Below are 22,670 nucleotides of genomic sequence, written 5' to 3' on the forward strand. Positions count from 1 at the left end.
TGCCACCGAACATCTAGAATCCCCTAGACTCAAGGGGCTGGCGGGACCCCAGAGCGCATGCACCTGCCAGCCCTCTCTTCACTACCCTCCTTCCCTGTCATTCACCATCACCTCCCCTTTGCCCAGTGATGCTGGCCTGGGTTGCGTGGAGCCCCTGACATGGAATGGGACAGATGTGACCCGTGCAGCAGCCTCAGATCTGCCTGTGTGGTCTGGCTTGGCCTGGGCCCCATGACCAGCTGTTAGAAGAGCTTGCCCAGCGCAGCTGCCGTCCCTTCCGTTTGGTCCCCAGAATGCATGCACTTGAAACAGGCCTAAACCCGCCGCCTGAACCGGAACCATCCAGCCAAGTTCATCTTACATCAGCCAAACTGCACTTGACCTGCAGACACACCAGTGCGAGAATACATGTTTGTGGAGTTCCTGCTGTGGTGCAGTGGGTTAAGGATCCAGTGTTGCGGTAGCTGGGGCTTGGATTTGACCCCTGGGCTGGGGACTTCCGTATGCCATAGGCATGGCCATAAAAAAAGAATAAACGTTTGTTTTGTTGTCAGCCACAAATTTTGGGTGGTTTGTTGTGTGGTATCTGGCTCATAAAGTCCCCGTCCCTATTGCAGCCCAGAGGCTTGGGGAGCACCCAGCCCTGATGTCTGCAGACTGCTAGGCGGCTCATTGGAGTAGGGAGTGATAACAGTCCCCAGTGTGTGGCTGTTGTTATTTGTAGAGCTCAAGCCTCGACTCTGAGTCCAGACTCAGCCTCAGGGTTCGGTTGTCATTGGCTGCCAAGCAATGGCAGCGGAGTTATTTGAGTGTCTCTGTGCTCAGGCATGTCCTTGGGGGCAGGTGCTTGTGCCTCTGGACTTCAGGCTCCTCTGTAAATGAGTCTGTAAATGTTGCAGCTGACGCTCGCCAGGCTCTCCCAACACTGAGTAGTGACACGGGACCCAGTGGTGTCAGGCTGGTGTAGGTTCAGACCTTCACCCCAGCACTTATAGCTGGGTCCTTCTAGCAAACAGATGGCTCATTTAGCCTTTCTTAACTCTTATCTCCTCATCTGTAAGATGGAATTGGTAGTGTTTGCGTGGAGGAGTTGTGATGTTTAAATAAGATAATGCATGGACATCACTCAGGACAGCGGCCATCACCTGATAGACCTTTAGTCAAACTCTTTTTCGGTGACGCTTGCGAAGCTTCCGCCAATGCCTGGAGTCAGTGTTTGCAGCTCTGAAGCCAGCTGTTGCCATTAGGTCATTAATGCTGGGACGCTGCTTGAGATGCTCACCAGCTTTAACGCCCACTTCTGAACCGCTGTCTCCGGAACAGTGCCCACCCCCCCACCTGCCATCAGTGTTCTCAAGGGGCTTTTATCCGAGATGCTGCACAGCCTTTGAACATCCATTTCATTCTTCAAGTATTCCTGTCACTTAAGAAACAAAAAGGAAATCTGTTACTTTATCTGCACTCATAACAGTATCTCAAACTAAATACACTGCAGACTGGCAGGTGATAGCGTCGTATTTGCCTCTCACCTAGGTTTGCATCAGCTTTAAACACTCTCTTACTGGGGCCACACGGACAATGTAATGTGTGTGTCTGCATATTCTAAGAAGTATTTGCCAAGAGGGCTTCAACTTTCTATTCAAGTACAAATCTGTTTTGAAAGTTCCATGTTCTTTTTTATTTATTTATTTATTTATTTATTTAATTTTAATTTTTTTTTTGTCTTTTTGCCATTTCTTGGGCTGCTCCCGCGGCATGTGGAGGTTCCCAAGCTAGGGGTTGAATCGGCGCTGTAGCCGCCAGCATGAGCCAGAGCCACAGCAACGCAGGATCCAAGCCGCGTCTGCAACCTACACCACAGCTCACGGCAACGCCGGATCCCTAACCCACTGAGCAACCTCATGGTTCCTAGTGGGATTTGTTAACCACTGAGCCACGACGGGAACTCCAAAAATTCCATATTCTTTTCCAGCCATGGTTTTCCATCTCTAGTGCCAGCTTTGATATGATCAGGTGGTCCTGATGATTGGAATTCTCCAAGTATGTCTATATTCTGGGTGACGGTGGCAGCTAATGGTGGGAGAGTTGTTAGACAAGCAGGATCATTGGGGTGGGGGCGGAGGGAGGGGAGATGGAGCAAGCCTGAAATTCTAGAGAAGATATTTTTTGCTTCTTTCATTTTGACTATGAATGGATATGTCAAGAAATAGCAGTAATATTAGTTATTAAAAATAAAACCCTGGCGTTCTCGCCATGGTGCAGTGGGTTAAGAATCTAATTGCAGCGTTGCTGTGGAGGTATGGGTTCGTCCTCTGCCCAGCGCAGTGGGTTAAAGGATCCAGCATTGCCACAGCTGTGGCATAGGTCTCAGCCGCAGCTTGCCCAGGAACTTCTATATGCCACAGGTGCGGCCATTAAAAACAAACAAACAAACAAAAACCCTCCAGAACTCTCTTTGATTTTTATCACAAATAACTTGGGTCAGAGGATCTCCAGGTAGGGAGGAATGGCTAAAAAAGTAGTCTCCAGATTTTATGCCCCAAATTCTGTATTCTCCTTAGATTTTAAATCTCTGTCTCAAGGGTTAGCATGGATCTTTTCTTCGTCTCCTTGACTGAGGCAGACTGACATTTTTAAGAGAACTTTACTCAATACAGTATTAAGGGGGGAACAGTAGAGAAATCATGGCTGATCCAGCACCAAAACAGTGATGTGCCCAACAGAAGCATCTGCAGCCCAGTTCCCAGTTCCCAGTTCCCAGTTCCCAGCCTGCCTCCCTTTCCTCCTGCTCCCTTTTTAGGTCTCAGCGGACAATAATGTCTTCTTGTCCTGCCTCACACTATTCTTGATCTTCTAACTACTAGCTAGCCAAGGCTGGATGGCCACTTTGCGTGCTTATCTGCTGAGGTGTGGACTTTCTCAGATCACACTCAAGATTCATCCAGCATGTAGCAGGAGTTTGGTGGGTGTCCATCATTCCCTCACACTGACACCCCTCCTCCATCATTCACCATTTACTGAGCACCTACCGTGTGTTCTGGGGATACAGAGGTGAAAGAGAAGCACTGGTAATTTCTCTATCCAACAGCAATTTGTTGGGTGCCTGGCATGTGTTAGGCCCCTCCAAGGGACTCCTTATGAGAAGCAAGCAGAAGGGACTGTAGAAACTCAAAAAAGAATTTTGTGACTCAGGCTGTGGAGGACTCAGAAGGCTTTCCCTGAGCTGGTGACAGCTGTGTTTTAAGGATACGCTTGATATACACAGCATCTAAGCAAGCGTTATGGGGAGTTCTGCTTCCTGTATGGCTGAATCAGTTCCTGCTATACCAACTTTCCCAACTTTATATCAACTATAAACACTGAACAATGATAAATAAGGAAATAAATAGCCAAGTCCCTGAAGGCCCTGGAGAGCGAAACTAAGCAAATGGATTCTGGAGCAGAATCAGCTCTTGGAAATGGGAATAGCATGGGGTAAGGTTCCCATATTTCTCAGCTTTTCACCTGAGTGAAGGCTGAAGTTGGTGCCACAGAAGGTAGATAAAACACTGATAGAAAACCAGCAGTCTTTCCATCCTAAAGAACCAGAGAGCAGAGAGAGGTCAGAGTAACTAAGGCCATTGGAGAGTAAAGGGACATTTCTGTAAGGAGCCAGAGAGTAGGTGCTCCAAATTCTGTTTATAAATTCTGCCCAAATCTCTGGCTGACCCAGAGCCATGCAGGAGCAAGGTGGATTGTGAGGAGTCTAGTTAAGGATCCACGAATCAGACTTAGAGTTAAACTGCTGCCCACCAGAGTTCAACCAAGTCTACTCTCTACTCACGCAAAATCTAGCAGAATCTAGACTCTCTACACCATAATGTTCCTAATGTCCAGGATACCATCTAAACTTGGTCAACACATGGAGAAATAAGAAAATGTGATCTTTCTCAAGAGAAGAGAGTCTGAGATGATCCAGACGTTAGAACTAGCACTTGACGTCTTTAAAGTAACTATTATAACTGTTCAATGATGCAAAGGAAAGTATACTCATAATGAATGAAAATATAGGAAATAGCAGAGAAATAGAATTTACAAAAAGAACCAGATGGAAATTCTAGACCTGAAAAATGAAATATCCGAAATAAAAATTCACCTGATGGACTTAACCACAGAATGGAGGTGACAAAAGGAAAGAGTCAGCTTGAAGATAGATCTGTAGAAGTTATAAAAACTGTAGAAAGGAAAAGGTAAAAAAAAGAAAACTAGACCAGTGCCTCAGGGACATGTGGAACAAACATCAAAGGTCCAGCATGGGTATAATTGGAGTCACAGAAGGAAGGGAATACCAGGGAAGAACACTTACGTGAAGAAAAAATGGCTGAAATTTCGCACATTTTAGTGAAAGGTTTACATGTATAGATTCAAGAAGCACAGAAAACCCCAAGTGGGATAAATACAGAGAAAAATCATAGATAAACTGAAAACCAAAAGCAAAGTGAGAAATCATAAAGCAACATGTGAAAAATGACACATTCGAAGGGGAACAACGATGATTTGTAATACTGTGTACCTCTTATTGGAAACCATTGAGGCCAAAAGCCAGTGGACAGTAACTTTAGGGTCCTGAAGGGAAGCAGAAACTAGAACAAAAATCTTTCCCTCCAGAATTTCCATCCAGCAAAAAGCTCCTTTAAGAATGAAGGTGAGGAGTTCCCGTTGTGGCACAGCAGAAACAAATCCCATTAGTTTCCGCAAGGATGTGGGTTCACTCCCTGGCCTTGCTCAGTGGGTCAGGGATCCAGTGTTGCTGTGAGCAGTAGTGTAGTTTGCAGATAGGGCTCAGATCCCACGTTGCTGTGGCTGTGGTGTAAGCCGCCATCTGCAGCTCTGATTCAACCTCTAGCCTGGGAACCTCCCTATGCTGTGGGTGCGGCCCTAAAAAGTGGAAAAAAAAAAAGAATGAAGGTGAAACTGGAGTGCTTTTGTGGTTCGGCGGGTTAAGGATCTGGTGTTGTCCCTGCAGTGGGCTTGGTCCCTGGCCTCGGAATTTCCACATCCAGCAGGTGTGGCCAAAAAAGAATGAAAGTGAAATAAAGATGTTTTAAAATTTAAAACAAACTAAGATAACTCACTGCAAATAGATTTCATCGTAGGAAACGCTAAAGGAAGTTCTTCAGCCCAAGACTTTGGTACTCGGTGGAGACTCAGCTGATCCCGAAGGGATAAAGAGCATTGAAAATGGTAAATATCCATTTGAATATAAAAAGCTCTTTTTCTTAATTAAATGTGCATTTAATTGCGCAAAGCAAACATCTTCACATTGTCTTGTGGGCTTTGCAATATCCGTAGATGCCGAGCAGTAGAACAGCCACAACCACAACTGAAAGCACAGGGGCAGGTGTCACCTGGGTGTTGCAACCTTCCTCCATTTCAGGCGACACGGTTCAGTGTTACTGAACAGGCTGCGAAAGGTGAAGGGCGCCTGTTATTCTTCCTAGATCAGCCACCACAGACACGATGCCAAGAGGCACAGCAAACAAGTGCTACTCCCCCAGAGACTGGCGGATGGCTCCCCAGAGCACGAGGCGCCTCGCAGGAGCTGGGCTTGCAAAGATTCACTCACTCACTCACCTTCCAGTCACTGGGCACCTACCTGGGGAAGCACCTCTTTTCACGGAGAGCCCGGCAGTGACTCCCCGGAATGGGGTGGCCTCTCGGGGGAGAATCAGACTACGATCTAAGTGATGTCCCAGGAAGGGCAGAAGGGGCAGCTGGGTGAATCAGCATGTGCCAGGTCACAGCTTGTTATTCTCTGAGGGACTTCCTTAGGGACATGCTTCCTAGAAATGACCAAAAGGACAAGACATGAATGGTTAAACCCTTGAAAATCTGTTTTGTAAATGTTGCCGTTTAGCCTCACGTTGTATTGTAAATTGTCTCCAAGGGCTGTGACAAATCTAGCTGATCTGTTGCCGTGTTCGTCCTCGAAATGCGTGGCGCAAGGGGGGCATCAGAGATGCTGATGGTGATGAAGTGCTCAGCGCCTCTCCTGGTGATGGTGCTCTCTGGGTACCATATCCTTTGCGGCGGGTGCTCTGTGCCCACAGGGGATGGCACGCCTGCAACCTCTGGATGGGCTGCTTAAGGCATGCCCAACCTCCCAGGGGCTTCTCAACCCTCCAGGCTGTGAAACATTTGCCTACAGACATTTTCTTACCACCCATTACATATGTTTTTATGAAAGGACTGAGCAGGAGGAATTTGCAATGAATAATTCATGGATAATTGTTTTCAAAATATAAAGTTATCTTTCAAAGAAAACAACCAATCTCTTCGTTTCAGAGCCCCACCAACACTTGGGTGCCTCTGCGTGGGCCGCGGCATTCCGTAAGCTTGCACTGTCCCATGCTGGGACAGGCTTCCACGCAGAGCTGGGATGGGGTGTGCATGCAGAAGGCGCAGAGCCGTCAGGATTCCCAGTCCCCAGGCAGGCCCTTGGGATAGTCTTGGAATCCGGCTCGACTTCCCCCAGCCCCCAGGCAACAGCTGCATCCCCCACCCTGCGGCTCTGCTTACACTTCTGCACCAGCCACATCCACTGCTTGTTCACTTCAACACACACGTGCCAAGCCAAGGCCAGGGCCTGACAAATTGGGCAGGACAGACCCAGCAGGCTGCTGTCATGTTCAACCCATTGCTGACATATGGCCAAAGTGCCTGCTCCTGGTCCTACCCCACACACCAAGGGTGGCACCAAAGCAGAAGGAACTGATGGCTGCACTGCTGCTGGGGGCGTCCTGCTGATGTAAGTGGGTTTATGTTCTGCAGCTCTAGTCTGTGGAGGCTGGGGCAGAAGGTTACACCTGTCAGAACCTGGGAGCTGAGGAGAAGCTGCCTCCTGAAAGCCTCCCAGGAAGATAGAGGAAAGTGAGAGGTGGCCTCATAGCCCCTTAGAGGCCCTCTATCCTTTGGTGTCCCAAGGGCATCTCAAGGAGTTGTGAGACCCAGATTAGCCTTTGCCTGTGTGTCCTGTTTGGATGCATGTGAAGGTGCTAGCATTTTTTGGAAGAGCCCTTTCCCCCACCTCCCGCAGTCATTTCCTGTCTGTTTCCACCTGCCCTGTTCTTTGTCCAGGCCCCAGGGACCTTATTCCAACAGTGGGTTTCATCATGGCAGTTAAGAAGAACTGGTTTTGAACCCTAGGTTTGTCACTTCCTAATCATGTGACTAGGGCACCTCTCATAGCCTCAGTTTCCATATCTTTTTTTTTTTGTCTTTTGTTGTTGTTATTGTTGTTGTTGTTGTTGCTATTTCTTGGGCCGCTCCCGCGGCATATGGAGATTCCCAGGCTAGGGGTTGAATCAGAGCTGTAGCCACCGGCCTCCGCCAGAGCCACAGCAACGCAACGCGGGATCCGAGCCGCGTCTGCAATCTACACCACAGCTCCCGGCAACGCCGGATCCTTAACCCACTGAGCAAGGGCAGGGATCGAACCCGCAACCTCATGGTTCCTAGTCGGATTCGTTAACCACTGCGCCACGACGGGAACTCCTCCATATCTTTAAAATAGAGTGAGAAAGAGTGCTTTTCTCATGGCTTCTGTGCGTGTAAGTATTAAATGAGATGTAATATCTGTAAAGAAGTCAGCATGATGCCTTGCACATAATAGGCATAAGCTTTGCTACATGATGATGGTAATGATGGTGGTGATGGTGCTGCTGCTGATGGTGACGATGGTGATGATGAAGGTGATGATGGTGATGATGATGACGGTGATGATGATGATGGGGATGGTGATGATGGGGATGATGAAGGTGATGATGGTGCTGCTGCTGCTGATGATGATGGTGATGATGGGGATGGGGATGGTGATGGTGCTGCTGCTGATGGTGAGGATGATGGTGACGATGGTGCTCATTGATGATGGTAATGATGATAGTGATGATGGTGCTGCTCATGGTGCTGATGATGATGGTGCTGCTGATGATGATGGGGATGGTGCTGCTGCTGATGGGGACGATGGGGATGGTGCTGCTGCTGCTGATGGGGATGGGGATGGTGATGACAGGATGAAGATGGTGACGGTGGTGCTGCTGCTGCTGATGGGGACGATGGTGCTGCTGCTGATGGGGACGATGATGATGGGGATGGGGATGGTGATGATAGGATGGTGATGATATGATAATGATGGTGCCGATAGTGATGGGTAGTGTCTCATCCCATCCTCCTGCTCCCTTTGCCCCTATTCAGCTTCCTCTACAGAATGCAGTCAGTATGGCACTGAGCCTGCTATTCCCCTGCTCTCTAACTGACTGTAGCTTCCTGTGCCATCACAACCCCTGATCAACCCCAAGTTAACGGCTGTTCTGTGTATTCCCCAACCCAACACCCAGGCACACCCTTTCCTCTAACCTGTCTCCAGACTCGGCTCTCCCAGACAGCCTTCCTGCATCTGTCCTGGGAGAGCCCAGTCGTCCTGGGCGCCGTTGGCCCTTTGATGCACAGACACATTTTAAACTGTGGTGCAGTGTCCTTTTCTGGAAGGAAAGCCATGTTTTCTCACCTAAGTCATGATTTGAAAGCAGCAGGGGTGCTGTCTCCTGTCCCCATCTGTACGCCCCCAGCATCCCTTCTGGTGCATCTCCAGGCAGGTAGCTCTGTCCAGGTTGTTGACTGACTGGCCACTGGCAAAGTGGTGCCAGCATCACCTGCTGCTCGAACAGCCCAGCCATTCAGTTTTTCCTAGGAAGGTGTCATGTCCTGGGAAGAGTCGTTTAGATGATTCCACTTCGCTGTTTGTAACACAGGGAAGTGTGTTTTTCTCAGTTGCCCCCAACCCCCGTCCGCTACACACACAAGATAGAACCTGCTGGGAGACAGTAAGGTTATGTGTGATGGAGTGAAGGATCACAGACAATGTCCAGCGAGTGACTCACAAAGGAGAGGGGAAAGGGGTCCATGGGTCCCCCTGCAAAACAGAGCAGAACAGAACAGAACACATTAACTTGCGGTCCTAATGAAACTGGGATCAAAATTCTAACTTCCCCTCCTCAAGCCACCTTGCTTTATTTTGCTTCTGTTTCCTAGGATATAAACCTAACTTATGACATGGAAAGCCCCTGCAGTCACAGCAGATGTGAACTGGGGACCCTGGGTGGCACAGCCTGTGAAAAGGTTTGCAGTGACGTCACGGCTGCAGCCCTGAGTGCCATGCCCACCAAGCCCAGGGCCCGGGGCCCTTCCGTTCCTTTGTTCACTCACTCACTCAACAAGCCTGCAGGGCCTCAAGCTCAGGACACCCGGCCCTGCCTGTGGGGAGCCTGTGGGGGGGTGGGGGGGTCAGACAGGCAACAGTCACAGCCTGGAGCGCAGGGGCTGTGGGGCCTGCAGGTCCCCGAGGCCACCTAATGGCCTCTCCCTGGCTTGTCTTCCTTGTCAGGTACTGGAGGAGCACGGGATGCCCATGGATGGTGACCAGTACGCGCTGCTGACGGCGAAAATAGGATATAAGAAGGAAGGGATGAGCTACCTGGATTTTGCAACAGGATTTGAAGGTGGCTAACGGCCAAGTGCAAACCTGGCCCTCCCACCCCCACCCCCGCTTCTGCCCCCCTCCCCCCCGCCCCAGTCTTTCTGAGCACTGCCACGAGGCTGCTGGGGTTGAAGTAGGGCCAGCTGAGATGTTGAAATGGTGTGTGTCCTAAGACTGGAAACAGACATTTTTGCTTCATTTTATCTGACTGCGTTTCAGCCTTTTAAAAAAAAATTTCACTCAGCTGCACTCTGAGTGCAGAATTTTGTCTGACAGAACTGTCTACAAATAGAGCACAAATGGTTTCTAAAATTTACTCCCAAGCCTGTGCTCCTCCAACCACACCTCATGTCCTTTAAGGCTTTCCTCCTAGAATTAGATGCGGTTGTGGGTAGTTAGTGGCCCCCACGCACCAGCAAGGCACGTGTTTTTCTTCCCCTTTTGCGGATAAGGACACAGAGATTCTAAAAGATTCAGTGACTTGCCCAAGATCACCCGGCCACTGTCCTTCCCACCCCCCCACATGGTCGTCAGGAAATTCGTTGTGCGTGGTGCTATCTGGGCCAGAAGCTGGGTCCTCCCATTTGCCAGCTGCTTCCGATCCTGCTCTCCAGCCGCATGCCTGGCGGACGGATGACCAGCACCAGCCTTCCCTTCTCGGCTGTGTCACCTCTCCCCTCCCTTGTTCCCACTCCCCCTGAAAAAAGCCCTGGAGAAGAGCTGCAGAAGTCGCCCATACGTATGGACGGAATGCTCTTCTCTTTTGCTGTGAGCGCACTGCAGCCTGCACGGGGCAGAGCCCGGGGCACTGTTTGCCTTTTGCCCTTTTCTCCAAGGTCGGCCTGGGTGATGCCTGGGTGATGTCGTGTGTCTCACTAGAGAAACCGGCAGCCAAGACGCCTCACCAGGAAGGAAAGAGAGGGTCCCATCCAAGCTCCCAGATTTAATTGCTGAATCTGAAGGGGAGAAGTCCTGCACCCCAAAAAAGACAACAGAGAAGCCGTAGAATTTTAACATTTGGACACGTTTCTTTGGCTGTATGTTTTGACATATTGGAAGGACAATAAAAATAGGGAAAAAGGGTGTTTGCTAGTGGCTCTGTCGGTGGCTGAGCTGGTTGAGGATCCGCTGCTGTGGTTCAGGTCACCACTGTGGCCTGGGAACTCCCGCGTGCCATGGGCGCTGCCAAAAAAAAAAAAAATAAATGGGGAAAAGGACCTCACATTCACCTTAGTGAGTGCTTCTCCTGGGCCAGTGCTTCTCCTGTAGCCATTGTTGAGGTGAGCAAATCGGGGCCCAGGGTGAGCGGTCACTCACCCTGTCGCAGAGTAGGCACCTGACTCCACAGCCGCCAGTGGCTCTGGGCTTCCTTCCTCCCAGCCTGTTCTTCCTCCTCCTCCATCCTCCATCGGTCCCCACCACACCTGGCCAGATGCTGGGGGCGGGGGGCTCCGGGCCAGCCCCAGGCCAGGGGAGGCCACTTCGGAGGCGAGGCGGAGGCCAGGTTCAAGATGGGACTCAAGGTTGTTCGCCAGCTCCAGGCGCCCTGCCCGCCCTGCATCCTACCGACCACTCAGTGGGGTGGGGGGCCGGACACGGCGGAGACTCGCGATCAAGTCCCAGACTGTAGCCTGGCTTTAGACAAGGCCACGCTCAAGTGGGTGCACCCTGATAGGAATGGGCTTGTTTGAAGTAGAGGTTACATTTCCTCACTCAGTTTTAGGAGAACGAAAGAGCCTAATGCAGTGATTCACTGGCTGTGGGCTCTGGAATCCTACGGGCCTGGGTCCAGCTGTGCCGACCGTGAGCTCCGTGGTCTTGGGGAAGCTGAGCCTCCACCTCCCCATCTGGAGAATGGGCACCGTAGTAGGTTTCCTCGTGCGTGAAGCAGGGTCTCGAAGAGCCTCTACTGCTCGGGGTTGTTGAAAAGACCAGGAAGTGTCCAGAGGCCTCGGGCGCACAGGTGCTCAGGACCTGCCCGGGGACTGACCTCCACGTACCTGTGCTTGGGGCCTGATGCTAGGAACCAGATGGGACCAGATCCTCGTTCTCTGCCCTGAGAGCAGAGAGGTGGGCGAAGTCATCCCCGCCCAGAGGACGGGCGGGCGGGGGAGCCAGAGCAGGCAACGCGCTGGGCGGGAGCGCGGCCCTGTCCTCAGAGAACAAGTTCTTCTCGGGACGGGACAGCAGGAACGTGTCTAAGACACTGACGGAGACGCCAGCGCACAGCCAAGGGCGTGCTGTGCTCGGCCCAGGGCCGTCGCGCTGGGTAGCGCTCTGCCAGGACTGAGGGCAGCAGTGTTGGGATGGAAATGGAGAGGCATGCACGCCCCTAACAGGTCTCCTGCTCTATGTGCCTGTTTCAGATGCTGCCATGAATGGGCCGGAAGCAACCCCGCCTCAGACTCCAGGTCTTTCGAAAGGCACCTCGGACAGCTCCTTGATCACGGCGGAAGAGTGCCTGCGCCAGTTCCCCCGGAGACTGAAGGAATTCTTCCGGGTAAATCACGATGTGACCTCTCTGCTACTGCTGGGCTTCTCTGGACCCCCCGCCTCCTTGCTTGCCCGAGGGGGCCGTGACTCCTGGGGCCCCAGGTCCTATGGACTCAGGCCTTTTACCCTTTCTCGCCTTCCCGGAGGGGGCTGATCTGTGAGATCCCCACCCCTCCCTGTGCCCCTCCTGCTGACACTTGGCTGGGTCTGCCTTCTGCCGCTCAGAGGCCTTGGAGAAGTAAGCAGGCCCTCCTCACAAGACGGGGAGGGCGGGCAGGGGCACGGCAGCCCCGGGTACAGCAAGTTTAGGATCCTTTCCGCCGTTCACGCCACACCACTCAGTCACTCACCAAACAAGCCTTCTGCACCTGCGTCTCCTAAGCTGGACTCTCCTCTAAGAGCTGGGGATGGAGATGCGAGCCCTGCTCAGGGAGCTCAGTCCAGTCCAAGACACAGACTGAACCGACGGTTCAGACACATCACGATTGGCTGGCGTGGAGGAACCGGTGGTGTGCTGCGGGGCACAGGAAATCAGTCATTAGGGAGGGCTTCCTGGGGCAGGTGACCCCTGAATAAAATCTGAAACCCTCAGCAGGTACTGGCCAGAAAAAGCAGGGAGCACACCGTGGAAGAATGCACTTGCCCGAGGCAGGTGGTGGCGGGTCACGGGCTTCAGGGAAAAGCTCCCAGCCCCGTGTGACTGAGCCGTGTGTTGCGCGCAGACGTTGTCATGGAGAAGCCGGGAGAAACGGAGAGAGGCAGGTGCAGAATGGCCTCAGGTGTCTTTGTGTTGAGAAGTCAAAGGGCCATTCAAGTGGGAAGGAAGATCCGTTTGCTGAGCTGACCACGTCGGCCACAAAATGGGGCGGAGGACCTGAGGGAGTCAGAACGGATGCAACCAGGGCGTGGAGATCCAGGCTGTGCAGGAGCGAGTGCCTCAGTGAGGGGCGGGGGCAGGCGCGTCCTCGTGCGTGGGGCCGGCCCCAGGAGCAGGGCCGCAGCGTCGCTGTGCTCCGACCAGCGTCCCCACGCTGATGGCCGGTTGGAGAGTCATTTCGGTTGTTACTGAGCTCCCGTTTTAGAAGAGATTTACTTCTGGTGACGGTCGAGCTGGACTTGCAGGATGGTCGGACTTCGACTCTTCTGTCTAGCCCTCAGACCGCACCTCCTAATTCTTGGCTTGAAGAAAGTATGGTCACCGTAAGCCAGCAGGGAAAGGTCAGTCCTCATTATTTAATCTGATGGCATGTCCAGCTGAGAAGAGCTTGGAGCAGGCAGAGGTCGCCAGGGGGCTGGAGGGCCTGGTTCTCTGAAGGCCTGGCGGGAGGGATGGAGGGCAGAAGGGGAGGCAGAGGCACCAGAGCAGACCGTCCCTCTGTGCTGGTTAGCAGGGGCCGGAGTGGCTGTCACCTGCCACCGCTGCCCCCATGGCAGCCCAGCCCCTTGCTCAGATGCCTCTGCCCCGTCTCCCCTCACTCACCCCTCCCGGCAGGGGCATGGGGGAAGCCAGGCTGGGTGCCGCCACCATCGTCTTCCTACCTCTGTCATCAGCTTGGTCACGGCGCACATGTCCCGTATGTCCTAAGACGGTTTTATTTTAAATAATTAAATAATGAATTGGCTGAATAAATGTTCACCAACACCCACCCTACCCCACAAAGAATTTAGAACCTAGTGGGTGAGCGGAAGAGTGGACCCCTAATTGCAGACTAGGGTGCAGGTTCCATCCGGGTGCCCTGGGGGGCTGCTGTGTGTAAACGGGGTGCAGTGTGTGTCCTGACTGCTGAGTTGGATGGCTCAGTCGCTCTGTTTCCATTATTGAGTTCCTATTCGAGAGACTTTTTTTTTTTTTTTTGCCATTTCTTGGGCCGCTCCCGCGGCATATGGAGGTTCCCGGGCTAGGGGTCGAATTGGAGCTGTAGCCGCCAGCCTACACCACAGCCACAGCAACGTGGGATCCCAGCCACGTCTGCAACCTACACCACAGCTCACGGCAATGCCGGATCCTTAACCTACTGAGCAAGGCCAGGGATCGAACCCGCAATATCATGGTTCTTCGTCGGATTCCTTAATCACTGAGCCACGACGGGGACTCCTCGTGAGACATTCTTGAATAGCTCTTTCCATCCGTAATGAAAAAACTATTTGATAGTAGTTGAAATTACTGTTATTGCTGCTGCTGTTATTGTTTGCCCAGTGATTTTGTGGCCAGACAGTCTGTCTCAGCACAGCCAGGTTTACGGACAAGGCGAAGCTGAGGAAGTCAGCCTCATCTGCACGGCTAAGGCCAGAACCATGAACAGTAGAACGGGATAATTCACTGTGACCAGACAAGGGCTGTCTTCCCTGCTTCCCTCCCTCACTGTGGTGAAGAAAGCAGGCACAGAGACCCCCTGGTGACCTGGGGGCATGACCTGGGGACAGATCCCGTGGTCCTGGTGGGTTCACCTTCAGCCTCACCCTCTAGACAGTGTCTCTGCAGGTTCAGGCACATGCCTGTGGATTCAGGAATATTTTAAAAAAACAAAGAGGATTGAGAAACCCCACACAGAGTTCCCACCGTGGCTCGGAGGAAACAAATCTGACGAGCATCCATGAGGACTCAGGTTTGATCCCTGGCTGCGCTCAGTGGGTTAAGGATCCAGCTCTGCGGTGAGCTGTGGTGTAGGTCACAGATGCAGCTCAGATCCTGCATTGCTGTGGCTCTGGCGTAGGCTGGCAGCTGTAGCTCCCATTAGACCCCTAGCCTGGGAACCTCCGTATGCCACAGGTGTGGCCCTAAAAAGACAAAAAAAAAAAGAGAGAGAGAGAGAGAGAGAGAAACCCCACACAAAGACTCATCCTGTATATACACTTCTGCAGCTGTGGTTTTTGCTTCAGAAACTGTCTTGGATACCTGGCCTTGCAGGGTCTCAACACGCAGGCTCTGGTCAGAGCGTCCCCTTTCTCTGGGATGAGCCAGGATCCTGCCCACCAGCCTGCAGCCCCGGCCTGGCCCTGCTCTCTGCCGCGTCTCCCCTCCATTCCCCAGCCCCCACCCGCTGCGTCACTCCGGCCGTCGCCCTTCCTCCCTTCCTGGCCTTGGACATCCTGCTGCTTTGCCTGGACGGTCACTCCTCGCCCTGCGACCAGCCAGCTCCTACCTCAGCGCCGGCCTTGAAGCCCCGGTGGTTCCTCTGGCCCTTCAGATCTGCCTGGAGGCCTGCCGCCGCTCACTGCTCCCTGCTTACCGAGCGCGTGGATTTGTCATTCCACGAGACGTCGAGGCCCCGCTTGCTCCTGAATCGTTCACCACAGTCACACAACTGGCCACCACAGTGCCTGCTGGGCAATAGGTGATCTGTATGCATTTGCTGAATGAATAAGAGACTTCACTTTCCCCAACAGGCAGTGACCCAGAGGGCTTACACCCGGGCCTCAGTTGGTTTAATCCCCACAACCACCCTGCCGAGTGGGCATCAGCACCCCCGCTGCACAGGTGACGAAATGGAGGGTCACAGATGGGGAGGGACTTCTCGAAGCCGCATGCCCAGTGAATGCCATAGCCAGGAGTTAAGGAACATCTGCTTGGCCCTGGCATTTACTGACTTCAGTCAAATTCGGAGTCTTCAGGCTGGGAGTCAGAGTGAGATTCAGGACTGAGGGAAGAATCTCAGTTTGCGGGGATTTTACAGATGCGCGCCCCGCAGCCCAGCGGTGAAGGCCTCAGGGCCTTTGCTCCTCTTTGGCTGCACTTACCACGCCGTCTCGCTGTCATCTGCTTTCTTCCCTGCTGGACTGAGGGCCTTGGTGTCGGGAGCCAGGCTTGAGTTGTCAGTGTGTCCCTGTGCCCAGCAGGGTTCTTGGCACATCATAGGTGCCCAGGAAATATTTGCTTCATCCTCATGCCCATCCTCACTCCGTGGACGTTTCCCAAGCCTGCTCTCGGGGCTGGAGCTGCACAGAGGGGTTGGTCAGCCCAGGTAAGATGCTGACCTTCCAGAGGTGGAGCAGCTGGTGAAGACGAGCATCTCCAGAAGGTCTTGTGGTGACACGTGCTGTGAAGAAAAACAAAGCAGGGGGAGAGGCCAGAGGCCTGTCAGAGTAGTTCCCTTGTACAGATGGGATAGGACATGCCTCCCTGGAGAAGTGGCATTCAGGCAGAGACCCAAGGAAGGCTAGGCAGAGCTGGTGGAGAATTCCCTGGTGTACCCAAGGCAGGCCTGGCGTGTCCAACAGCAGCACGGGGGCCCGTGGAGGAGGAGGAGAGGACAAAGAGTAGGGGGCTGGAGCCACGGTCAGGATTGAGGACTGGACCCCTGGTGCCGTGAGCTGAGCAGAGGAGCGACATGCACTGGCTTGAGCTGAGAAGGGATCAGCAGCTGCTGTGAGGAAAGAAGGCGGGGTGAGGGTGGGAGCTGGGAGCCAGTGGAGAGCCTCCTGCAGGAAGCTGGGGGCCAGCCAGGGGTCCAGTGGAGCAGCCGGACTGGGAGAAGTGATGCTCTGAAGGGAGAACCGACAGCCGTGTGGGCGGATTGGATGTGGGGTGCTGGGCAGAGGGAGGCCCGAGGGCGCCTCCGAGGTTTGCGGTCTGAGAAATGGAAGGAAGGTCCTGCCGCTTCTTGAGCTGGGAATGACCCAGAGGAGGACGAGCTGAGAAGGACCCAGAGGAGGACGAGCCGGGAAGGACCCGGAGGAGGACGAGCCGGGAAGGACCAAGAGGAGGATGAGCTGGGACATCCAGGAGCCAGAACTTTGACTTTGGCTGTGTTCGTTTTGACGTCCAAGGGGAAATGCCTCGAAGCCTTTAGATGTGAGTTGGGAGGTTGTAGGAGGGCTTGTAGCCAAACGTACAGGGAACCAGCAGCAAAGAGATGGGCCTGCAGTTCCGGTGGGCGGTGCTGCAGGAGAAGAGCCCTCCTGGACACTGGCATCTCTGAGGGGAGGGGCAGCGCTTAAGATGGGTGGGTGTTTAGCACAGTGATCGCCTGGGTTTGTGTGTCCCGAATGATGTTTGGCACAAATAATAATTAGTGGATAAACAGATCTTCCCACAAATCCCAAAAGATCTTGTTCTGTCTTGTCTTTTTTCTTTTGCTTCTTAGGGCCGCATCCACAGCATATGGAAGTCCCCAGGCTGGGGCTCGAATTGGAGCTGCAGCCAGCAGCCGACACCACAGCCACAGCAACTCAGGATCCAAGCAACGTCTGCAACCTACGCCACAGCTCACAGCAATGCTGGATCCTTAACCCACTGAGCCAGGCCAGGGATTGAACCCGCATCCTGTGTATACTAGTCGAGTTCGTCACCCTCTGAGCCACAACAGGAACTCCCCAAAAGGTTTTAATTAGACCCTTGAGTCACAGCGGGTCTTGCTTTATGTTAGAAGTGACCTCTGAGGAGGGTCCCTGGCTGCAGAGTTGCCGGCTGGGCCTCCAAAGCAGCAGGATGGGTACCAGGGAGGGGCTGCCTCGGGTGCTGACGGAACAGGGGTGATGAGACCACAGCAGCACCCCTTGGAGCCTGAGACACAGGAATCGGGTGGGCAGGGCCGGGGGAAGCAAGGGTGTTGGCCCAGATGGACCTGGTTCAAATCTCACTGCTGGGTACTTGCTGTCTGACCTCAGGCAACAGTAGTGGGAACAAACAACATTTTAAAGTGCTTAGGAAACCTGCCCGGTGCTTCCTAAAGGCTTTGCCTGTTAGCACTTTCAGACCTCACCACCCCCCAGTAGGCAGGGACTTTGTCTTTGTGCTGGTACCCGGCAGAGCTGGGATTTAAACTAAACCACCTGCCTCCAGGGTGCACCCTCAGCCCTGCAGCCTGATCACAAGCTCCCTGCAGGCCTCTGCTTCCTCATCTGCCATGTGGGAATCCGTGTGCCCTCCTGCAGCACAACCTGCAACCAAAGCTGATTACAGGCAGGGCGGGGCCTTGGGCACTGGCATCAGAACAGGGCCCGGCTCTGGGCGGCTCCTCAGGGTGATTTCAGCACAGTGCTGGTTTTCCTGTAGACAGAAGTTGCCAAACTTTATGAGAATTGCCTGAAAACACTGAAAGCAAGATTTCCTTTATGGCTGTGCCTGTAGCACCCGGCAGTTCCCAGGCCAGGAATTGAACCCGCACCACAGCAGTGTCCTGAGCCACAGCAAGGTCATTGCCAAATCCTTAACCACTAGTCCGCCAGGGAACTCCCGAGAGCAAGACTTTGTAGGTCCTGGGAAGCTCCAGCCTACTCCCCTTACTTCTGTTACTAGAAGTACTGATCTCAGAAGCCAAGGGAGCCAGACGAAGAAAAGCCCCTCTGGTCCCCCTTCCTGAACTCGTTGCATTAAAAGAGGGCACCCGAGGAGTTCCAATCGTGGCTCAGTGGTTAACAAATCCGACTAGGAACCATGAGGTTGTGGGTTCGATGCCTGGCCTTGCTCAGTGGGTTAAGGATCTGGCGTTGCCGTGAGCTGTGGTGTGGGTCGCAGACGCGGCTCGGATCCTGCGTTGCTGTGACTGTGGCGTAGGCTGGCGGCTACAGCTCCAATTCGACCCCTAGCCTGGGAACCTCCATATGCTGCGGGAGTGGCCCAAGAAATGGCAAAAAGACAAAAAAATAAAATAAAAATAAAAATAAAAGAGGGCACCCAAGAACATAGCTCAGAAACTCCCGGGGAGAGCAAATCTCCAAGGAGCCGTGGTGGCACCACGGCCCCTCCGTGGTCCGGGAGGGGTGCGCGTGGCCAGGTCCAGGCGGCCGGGCCTTGAGGGTGCGTCTCGTGTCCAGGACCCCTACGCTGCCTTCTTTAACCTGGACTCGGACCGGGACGGCCTCATCGGCATGCACGACCTCCGCAGGCTGCTGCTGCACCTGCACTTCAACCTGAAGGAGGAGGAGTTCGAGCGTTTCCTGGGCCTCCTCCGCCTGCGACTCAGTGTCACGTTAAATTTCCGCGAGTTTCGACATTTGTGTGAGAAGAGATCTTTCAGGTCAGAGGATGACGCGCCTCAGAGACTCCTCAGGTAAGAGGGCAGCGCGGGCGGGGCGGCATTTCCACGGGGCCCACGACGGGGCCCAAGGCTGGAGCCGCCTCCCAGGAGCGGTGTATTTTGGCTCTTCCTTAGTTCAAGAAACATCACATTCAAGAACATACACGTTCAGCGGCCAAAGACCAGAAGGTGTAGACACCTCATCCGAACACCTGGGAGCATCATGCTTGGACTTCCCCGCGTGTCATCCCAGCCTTTTCCCTCTTTTCTCTTGGGCCCCGTACGTGGAAGTTCTCCGGCCGGGGACTGAACCCATGCCGCAGCAGTGACAGCATCGCCTCCTTAACCTACTGAGCCACCAGGGAACTCCCTGTCTTTTTTCTTTGCACTTAAGTATACACATGTGCCCCCTGGAGGGGGCGCCCCCAGAAGCCCTTTGTGACTGGGCCAGGCTGTGTGATATCTGGCCAGGCTGCAGAGGCCCACTGATCTTGCACTTGAATTTTCCTTCTGAATTTGCTGGTTTTGTTTTGTCTCTATATATGTAAAAAGCCAGCAGGAAAGAGAATGACTAGTCTCTTTCTAAGCAAAAGGATCATATAACACGTGAGTGGGACACCTGCTTCCAATTGCTCAAGTTCTGAGGGGCTTTCATACGAGACTTGATTGCTTAACATTAAAACAAAGCAAAAAATATCCTTCAGAAAGAATTTTTTTTGGAGGATATATGCAGACAGAATGCAACGATTTCAACCGCAAAGCGCAATCTTGCCGTCCGGATGACTCATTTGCATTCATTTGCTCATTCATCACCCATTTGCTGAGAATCTGCTGTGTGCTCGACGTTGCCCCAGGACTGGGTGGTGCAAATGGGTGAGATGAACACTGCCTTTGAAGGGCTCGGGGCTGAACTGAGCTGGGACAGGTGGGAAACTACAGAACTGTATAGAAATACAGGAATGTCTGAGGGAGGGGAGAGGCTGAGCCTGCTGGAGGTGCACAGGCAAAGTAGGACTTTTCAGTTGGGTCTTGAGGTGTGAGTAGGAGTTTGTCCAGTGCGGGTTACCAGGTGGTGATTCAAGACCAGGGAAGAGCATCTGCACAACCACAGAGGTGGGCATGTGGAGCACATTCGGGAACTGGGAGACGATGTGTGTGCAGAAGCGGTGTGTGCCATGGGAGAGGAAGGCGGGAGATGCAGGAGGGCTCATGCGAAGGGGCTCAAGCACCAGGCTGCCAGTCCTATCCTTTATGGATAGCAGGAGAGGATTTTACGCCATGGAGTGTGTGTGGGGGGGGTCACACTCTGCTGTAGAAGCATCCTTCAGCACCCCAGGACTGGATGTAGCGGAAGAGAGAGGCTGCATCCCAGGGAGACCCAGCGTGGGCAAGGGAGAGGGAGCTCTGGGACCCCATAAGGCTCTGCTTCCGAGAGCCAAGCCCTCCCGGGGCAGGGCCCCATCCGTGCCTCCTGCAGATGCATCTTCAAGCCCTTCAGGGAGGCGTCGTGCTCTGGCTTTATAGGTGGAGGAGTTGGGCCAAGGGAAGTGGTGATGACTTATCGGGAAGGACCAGGCGGCGGGTGGTGAGACGGAGACTGGCCGGGATGCCTGCGGGAAGGGGCCGCTTCCTCTGCCCAGAGAGCGCGTCCTCTTTCTCCCGCCTCAGCCTCACTCCTCTCCAGCCAAGCCTGGACGCGTCCCTTGTGGAGGCCACCCTGCCCTCCCAGTTGGATCCCTCTGCCTTCTGGGCCTTCGCTTCCCGCCTGCTTCATCAAAATGCAGTACTTTTGAAAGTTTTGAAGTTTCGTTGCTTTGTGGAAGAGAAGAAGACCGTCTTGTCTGCTCGATACGTGCGCAGCATGTTCATTCTTCGATGTAGAAATACCGATTCGAAGGATTGTTCCAGTGACCTGCTTCATTTGCGTCATCTGTTCCCTTGTTAAAAACACGTGGGCCCTGTCCGTTTATCTACTGGTAACTCACATCAAATACATTTTGGTGCATGTACATCAAAAAGATGAGAAAACTGGAGTTCCCGTCATGGTGCAGTGGAAACAAATCCGATTAGGAACCATGAGGATGCGGGTTCGATCCCTGGCCTGGCTCAGTAGGTTAAGGATCCAGCATTGCCGTGAGCTGTGGTGTAGGCCGCAGACGCGGCTCAGATCCTGTGTTGCTGTGGCTGTGGTGTAGGCTGGCAGCTGCAGCTCCGATTTGACCCCTAGCCTGGGAACCACCATGTGCTGCAGGTGGGGCCCTAAAAAAAGAGAGAGAGAGAGAAAATAACATCACGTGTCCTTTTACCAAAATCCGATGGTCAGCTTCTTGTAACAGACTGTTGCATGATCAAGTCCTTCCTGGCGAATGACTAACTGAATGGAAATAACACATTTCCCATTGTTCTTAGACTATATTATTCTCCTCCTCATCAAGTGACTTGGTTATATGGTCAGGTTCACCTTCACCTCTGGCTCATCTCCTAATTGTGAGCCGTCTTCTGATCTCAGGCTTCTTCCCTTTGCCATGTGTCCATGAAACAAGCATTAAGAATGTTCAGCTATGTCCAGGGAACGCCAACCTGAGACGGCAAGGACAGTGCCACCATCTTCTTTTACACTTTCTCCAAAGAGGCTCTGACGCTTTGGGTGGTGCAATCGAAAACTGAAGGGTGATGAAACACTGAGGGTTCCCGTCAGCATTGTATCCTTTTGTTGGGAGGTGCCATCCCTTCCTGCTTTCTTCTTCTTTTCGTCTCCTTTTTTAAGCATAGCTGGAAGTAGTCGAGTAATGGTTGACTATTTCTTGGGATGAGGAAAGAGGTCTAGTATAATTAAAATCAAGATGACTAAGACCTTGTCATGTGTCGTCATCTAAGAGGGTGCAGTGGCCCACCATATGGTAATAGCAAAATAGGATGAGTTTTATTTCATACAGAAAATAAGTGCATTTTGGGGGGAGGCCCATGAGGAAGAACAAAAGCCAGAATACCACTCTTCTGTCTTTGGGATCATACAGAATTGTTAGTTCTTTTTAAAATATTTGATAGAATTCACCAACGAAATCATCAGGTCCTGGGGCTTCCTTTGTTGAAAGAATTTTAACTATAAATCGAATTAATTTAATAGTTACAGAATTATTCAGGGGTTTTAGTCCTTCTTGAATGAGTTTATCTAATAGATTGTGTCTTTTAAGATCTTGGTCCATTTGATCTCTTGGTCTGTTGTTAAATTCATGGGGACAAGGTGGTTCGTGGTATTGCCTTACCATTCTCTGAATATCTGTGAGGTCTTTAGTGACAGCCCCTCTTTCACATCTGATGTTGGCAGTGGATGTCTCCTCTCCTTTTTTTCCTTGATTCGTTTAGCTAAAGGTTTATCAGTTTTATTGGTTTTTCAAAAAACCGTCTTTTTGTTTCAAGAGGAAATCTAAAGGGAAATTAGGAAGTATTTTGAACTGAATGAAAATAAAAACTAGATTTTTCTCTGTTGCTTTTGCTCCAATTTCATTTATTTCTCTTCTTTATTATTTTCTCCTTCTTGCTTTGCGTATACAGTTTATCCTTGGACCACACAGGGCTTGGGGTGCCAACCTCCTGCACAGCTGAAAATCCATGTATAACTTACGATTCCCCCAGAACTTAACTACAAATGGTTTACTATTGACTGGAAGGCTTACCAATAATATAAGGGCTGTGAACACATA

At 52.5% G+C, this 22,670-nt stretch overlaps 1 protein-coding gene across 4 annotated transcripts in view; it reads left to right on the forward strand.

The window, feature by feature from the left end:
* Nucleotides 1-22,670, forward strand: part of EFCAB6 (EF-hand calcium binding domain 6) — a 236,080-nt gene that overhangs the window by 139,042 nt on the left and 74,368 nt on the right. For all 4 annotated transcript variants that reach the window (XR_007135738.1, XM_047786044.1, XM_047786045.1 and 1 more), the window contains exons 17-19: nucleotides 9,422-9,536; nucleotides 11,881-12,014; nucleotides 18,764-18,999. Coding sequence is in view for 3 of the 4 variants with exons in the window: in XM_047786044.1 (XP_047642000.1) it covers nucleotides 9,422-9,536; nucleotides 11,881-12,014; nucleotides 18,764-18,999 (485 nt within the window). In the remaining variant the exon portion in view is untranslated. The remainder of the gene's footprint in view (nucleotides 1-9,421; nucleotides 9,537-11,880; nucleotides 12,015-18,763; nucleotides 19,000-22,670) is intronic.

Source organism: Phacochoerus africanus, chromosome 7 (assembly GCF_016906955.1).
Source record: "Phacochoerus africanus isolate WHEZ1 chromosome 7, ROS_Pafr_v1, whole genome shotgun sequence".
Lineage (NCBI taxonomy): Eukaryota > Metazoa > Chordata > Mammalia > Artiodactyla > Suidae > Phacochoerus > Phacochoerus africanus.